Source organism: Poecilia reticulata, linkage group LG6 (genome assembly GCF_000633615.1).
Source record: "Poecilia reticulata strain Guanapo linkage group LG6, Guppy_female_1.0+MT, whole genome shotgun sequence".
Classification (NCBI taxonomy): domain Eukaryota; kingdom Metazoa; phylum Chordata; class Actinopteri; order Cyprinodontiformes; family Poeciliidae; genus Poecilia; species Poecilia reticulata.
In genome coordinates, this window is record NC_024336.1 from 30,956,821 (window position 1) to 30,957,383 (window position 563).

At 53.6% G+C, this 563-nt stretch overlaps 1 protein-coding gene across 1 annotated transcript in view; it reads left to right on the plus strand.

Moving 5' to 3' along the window:
• fanca (FA complementation group A) overlaps positions 1–563 on the plus strand; it is a 33,217-nt gene continuing 32,654 nt past the window's right edge. The window contains exon 1 of the mRNA XM_017305181.1: positions 1–49. Within this exon, the coding sequence (XP_017160670.1) occupies positions 1–49 (49 nt within the window). The remainder of the gene's footprint in view (positions 50–563) is intronic.

The following is a 563-nucleotide window of genomic DNA, read 5'->3' on the forward strand; positions in this document are numbered from 1 at the left end:
ATGCCACCTCAACTGGTTCCTCTTAATGTGAAGGAGCAGCGCTGTATCGGTGCTCACTTCACTCTACATACAGACTGAAGTAGGTACATCACTGCGTTGAAGTGGGCGCCGATACAGCGACTGCTTCACTGCAAGCGCTGCACCAATCTGCCTGCCGACCTCCTGCTCCATGTTTCCCTCTTTCATGAACCAAAAGATACTTAAACTCCTCCACTTGAGGCAGGACGACCCCCCCAACCCGAAGAAGGCACTCTACCCTTTTCTGGCTCAAGACCCGCAGATTTGGAGGCACTGAGCCTCATCCCGGCCGCTTCACACTCGGCTGCGAACCGCTCCAGTGAGCTGCAGATCACGTTCTGATGAAGCCAACAGGACCACATCATCCGCAAAAAGCAGAGATGTGATCCTAAGGCCACCAAAACGGATCAACACCTCGGCTGGTCAGAGATTCTGTCCATAAAAGTAATTAACAGAATCGGTGACAAAGGGCAGCCTTGGCGGAGTCCAACTCTCACCGGAAACGAGCCCGACTTACTGCCGGCAATGCGGACCAGACTCTGACA